The 4,637-nt window shown below is 57.7% G+C and overlaps 1 protein-coding gene across 1 annotated transcript; it reads left to right on the top strand.

The window, feature by feature from the left end:
* The first annotated feature begins 713 nt into the window (after window positions 1–713).
* On the top strand, window positions 714–1,739 carry HCAR1 (hydroxycarboxylic acid receptor 1). The gene has a single exon (XM_040986858.1). It carries the CDS (start codon window positions 714–716, stop codon window positions 1,737–1,739), a length of 1,026 nt encoding a protein of 341 aa, XP_040842792.1.
* Window positions 1,740–4,637: the final 2,898 nt, after the last annotated feature.

The following is a 4,637-nucleotide window of genomic DNA, read 5'->3' as shown; positions in this document are numbered from 1 at the left end:
AAGCAGCTTGTCTGCCTGTGGGCTGGGCGCACAGGACGAAACACAACACCCAGGGTGGTGTTGGCCAGATCCTCCCTGTCCAGACACTAGGCTTTACTGTCCAGCTGGGCGAGCGGACAGCTGCCCGCCCCATGTGGCAGTCCCAAGCATGGAGTATGTACACAGGCGCGGCAGGGCGGGGAGGGGAAAGTCAGGGTTGTAACTGCATCCCGAGTCTGTCCTACACCCACCCGGCAAGCGTGCTGGGCTGTGTTGCTGGGCGAATGGCAGAGCAGCGCTTGCCCTCTGTGGCACCTCCTAGGAGGGCCCCGTGGGATGTGGGAGAGGGGGCCGGGCAGTCAGGCAAAGGTTAGGGGAGGGAAACCAGGCAGAGACCCAGGAGGACGGCAGGAAATGTTTGTGCTTCTCCACCAGGGAGGGAGGACAAACAGGCTCTCCCGACAACCCGGGGCAGCGCGGGCTGAGTCCACGGAGCTCTGCAGCCGGAGCCTCCCCGGACCCTGTGGTCACTGCTGTTGGGAGTGACACCTTGTTCGCTGCTGTGCATGCCACCAGCTTTGCCTCCGGGTGGGACCAGCTGCTTACGACCGCTGGAGGTGGGGGACTGGGGGTGAGGGAGCTTGGTCCTCGCGCACTGTTGCCTGCAGCCCTGTTGGGGGAAGAGGCGGCGAGGGCAGAGAAGGGGCAGCTGGCTCGGTGGCACATGGGACACCATGGCCAACAGCTCGTGCTGCCTCATCGAGGGGGACTCCATCTCACAGGTGATGCCGCCGCTGCTTGTCCTGGCCTTCGTGCTGGGCGTGCTGGGCAATGGCGTGGCCCTGTGCGGCTTCTGCTTCCATGTGAAGACCTGGAAACCCAGCACCATCTACCTTTTCAACTTGGCCGTGGCTGACTTCCTCCTCATGGTCTGCCTGCCCTTTCGGACGGATTACTACCGGCGAGGCAGGGAGTGGGCCTTCGGGGACGTGGCCTGCCGTGCCGTGCTATTCATGCTGGCCATGAACCGGGCCGGCAGCATCGTCTTCCTCACCGTGGTGGCTGTAGACAGGTACTTTAAAGTGGTGCACCCACACCACGTGGCCAACGCCATCTCTGCCCGCACGGCCGCCAGTGTCGTGGGCGCCCTCTGGGCGGCTGTCATCCTGGGGACCCTCCACCTGCTGCTGAGCAGCCGGCTGTGCGTGCGCCAGGGGGCTGCATCCTGTGAGAGCTTCATCATGGAGTCGGCCAATGGCTGGCACGACATCATGTTCCAGCTGGAGTTCTTCCTGCCCCTCGGCATCATCTTGTTCTGCTCTTTCCGGATCGTGGGGCGCCTGCGGCAGCGGCAACATCTGACCCGGCAGCCCCGGATGAGAAGGGCCATCTGGTTCATCCTGGTGGTGACCCTGGTGTTCGTCACCGGCTACTTGCCCAGCGTGTCGGCCCGGCTCTATTTCCTCTGGACGGTGCCCGCCAGTGCCTGCGACCCATCGGTCCACCTGGCCCTCCACGTCACCCTCAGCTTCACCTACATGAGCAGCATGCTGGACCCCCTGGTCTATTACTTCTCCAGCCCCTCGTTCCCCAAGTTCTACACCAAGATCAAAATCTGCAGTGTGCGATCCAGGTGGTCGGGACACTCCAGGACACCGGGGCCGGAGGAGATGCCGGTTTCCAACCTGCGTCGCAAAGCCTGTGTGCGCATGGCTAAGCGAGGCCAGTCTGATGTCCAGTGTGATCGCCACGCATGCTGAGCAGCTCGGGAAGAAGAGAGGCCAGACGGGCAGCCTCCGGCTGGTATGTGCCTGGAAATGGCCGCCTGACTTTCTGAGAGTCACATTACTGTCCCTTGCCTGCAGGTCCCAGTTGGTTGAAGCAAACTGGTGGCATTGACATGAGCTGGGCACAAGGGCAGGGGCCAGGTGTGCGTGAGTGGAGGGCCGTGGGCATCGGGCAGGGATGTGACGGGCTCCTCAGCTCTGGGGTGTTTCGAAGCAGCAGAGCAAACAGCTGTGGTGAAGGAGCATGCTCTCACTCAGGGAGGTGGGAAGTGCTGAACTGCATCGCTCGTTTCTTGTGCGCTGCGCCAATTCGTTGTCTTGGAGAACAGAACCTGGTTAGTCAGGACGCTTATATCAGGCTTAGGGAAATAAGTTCTTGATCCTGACAGTAGCTCTCTTCCGTAGCCCCTCTGGACGCTGCTTGGCTGTTGTTTGGGCTTCTAGGCAGCCCAAGAACGCAGCAAACAATTTAATCTGACCTTTGTTCGGTGCGGTTCTCTGCAGATCTTCACGCCTGCCAGGAGGCGTTGGGGGTTACATTCAACTGCCTTTGCTTTTCCACCCCAGCCCAGGGTAGCAGCAAGGTGGGGAACAGAGAACTTGAAAAGATTCCTGTTGGTTTTTGGGGTGTGCAAATTCAGCTAGGGTTGCCACTGACTGCTGGCTCTGTGGCCATGGAGGGAAACCAGCTGCCCATCCCCATAGCCATCCCCCAAGTGTTTGCTGTATTCAAGACAGGTCCTTTCCAGCTGCAGGGTCCTGGCTCAGCCAGCCCCCCAGTGCGACGCGGCCTCCCCATCACCCCCTTAGCTCGCAGCTTCTGTTAACTGTTCTCTGCAAATCTCAGGTTCTCTTCTCTTTGCGGGACTTCCTTATGCATCGATTCTTGCTTCCCAAAGCCTCCCTGGGGACCTCAGGATTTGCTGACTCTGGGAAATAACGGGCAGCCGGGGCCCTGACCCTGGGGGAGAAACCTACGCCACACTCCAAGCCGTGCAGCTGTGTGGCCGTGTGGCCTTGCGGTGGCTCTCCACTCCCGTGAGCACGCTTTTGCAATGCCCAGGGGTGCCTTTCCTTTGTACTGACCTTGCCAAGCTCTAGTTCTTTGGCCTTAAAAGATTCCTGTGGGTTGCTCCACTCCTGGCTTTTCCGGTGCTGTAGCAATGAAAAGCTCCAGGCTGGGGCAGAGGGACAGAGGGACAAAAGTCTACACCCCAGTCCAACTTCTTGCTAGATACAAGGTCTTGGCCCAGTTCGGCTCTTTACTGAACTGCATTCAGTTTTTGGTCTGCTGGGTCAAACAAGAGAAGCAATAGCTCTGCCTTCAAGGGGTGGCGGGGTGGACGCGGGGAATGTGTGGCCCTGACGCATGAGGACTCAGCCAGGCACCTGCGAGTAGTCGGTGCTTCACGCGGCTTGTTTATGAACATGGTAGCGTTAAGGGCAGCAGCTGGCAGCGATGGCTCCAGATAACGACAATTACATGAAGCATGTCTGATATGGACTGGAAGAGGCACAGCTTCTCCGGGGGCTCTGATGGTGTTGCTCCATGGTCTCCCCCCAGTCCCCTGCTCCCCCTGCTGCCAGGACAGCGGTTGAGGCAAAGATTCTTATCAGCCTCCAAAGTGCATATATCCTCTTGATAGGAACCCAAGTAAAAACCCCAACGCTCCTTCCGCTCTCAGTTCTATTCTTAGCTACAGTTCCTGCCCGGGGCGCCCCTTGGTGGCTCCAGCTCAATAAAAATGGGTTTGAAGAGAAAAATCTGCGTGTGTGTGACTCTGTTGGGTGTGGGGAGTCGTGTGTGCTACCCAGAAGCTCCACCTGGCAGGTGCGTCCCCAGGGGTCTCACCGAGAACTCAAGGACAGCAGCAGGAGCCACGCCCAGGTTCAAGTGCATTCTCCATGTGGAATTGGCAGAATGTGACCCAAAAAGAAGCCATCTTAAGGAGAGGTTCCCCTCACCCCCAGGAATTGTAAGGGAGAGGAGTCGGCTTTGTTGGTAAAGTTTTGCTCATGCTTCCAGGGACAGGAAAGCATTTGATTCAGAGCAAATGTTTGTGCTTGCTTTGGCAGCACTTACGCTAGAATTGGAACAATGCAAGTGAAATGCTTCTCCTGCTGTGGTGTTTTGGGAAAAGTCCTTTGGAGATAAGATGGGAAATCAGACCAGAAATACCAAGAGGGGTCCGAGCCGAGGTGTAAGGGACGCCTCCTTTAGTGCTGCCCGTGGTAGAATCGTCAATTCCAGCCCACTCTCAGAAGAGGTCTCCTTGTCTTTGACTCAAATGAAAATGCCTCGGGTGGTGTGTGCAGTCACCCCCGGATTAGGGGTATGTGGTGTGTAGGTGGGGATTTGGACTGTGGGGCTCAGGGGGTTCTATGTGGCGAGGCAGGACTTGGCCAGGCTGTGTGACGAGGGCTCGGGGAGCTTGCCTTTCAGCCTGGTACCCTAGAAGTTCCTGGCATCCTGGAGCAGGCGTCAGCGGCTCGCACTGGCACCCTGGTGGGAAGGGCTTGGTGTGAACGGAAAATGCGAGGTCCTTGGTTTCATAACTCTCCAGAATTACCCCATGTGTCAGCCTCCCACTCCGGCCGGCACGGGGCCCTCTGGGCTCACCCAGGAAGACAGAGCTCCCAGCTGAGTCCATAGCTCATTTGGCATAATAAATTTAAGTTCACATGTAGGTTTTTTTCATAATATGCATTTGCCAGAGCATTCTTCCATAAACTTTTCAAAGATCCCTCCTGTGGAAGGATCTCAGAAAGTTTTTACACCGAAATAAACTTGTCTGGGAGTGGGCGTTTGGTGGAGCAGTGAAGACCCCACATAGATGACATTTTTCCTCTTTAAAGCGATGGAGTTGGGGT

Source organism: Ochotona curzoniae, unplaced genomic scaffold (assembly GCF_017591425.1).
Source record: "Ochotona curzoniae isolate NIBS_2020 unplaced genomic scaffold, NIBS_Ocur_1.0 contig_46, whole genome shotgun sequence".
Lineage (NCBI taxonomy): Eukaryota > Metazoa > Chordata > Mammalia > Lagomorpha > Ochotonidae > Ochotona > Ochotona curzoniae.
Note: the sequence above shows the minus strand (reverse complement) of the source record. Positions and strands in the feature narration are given on the sequence as shown.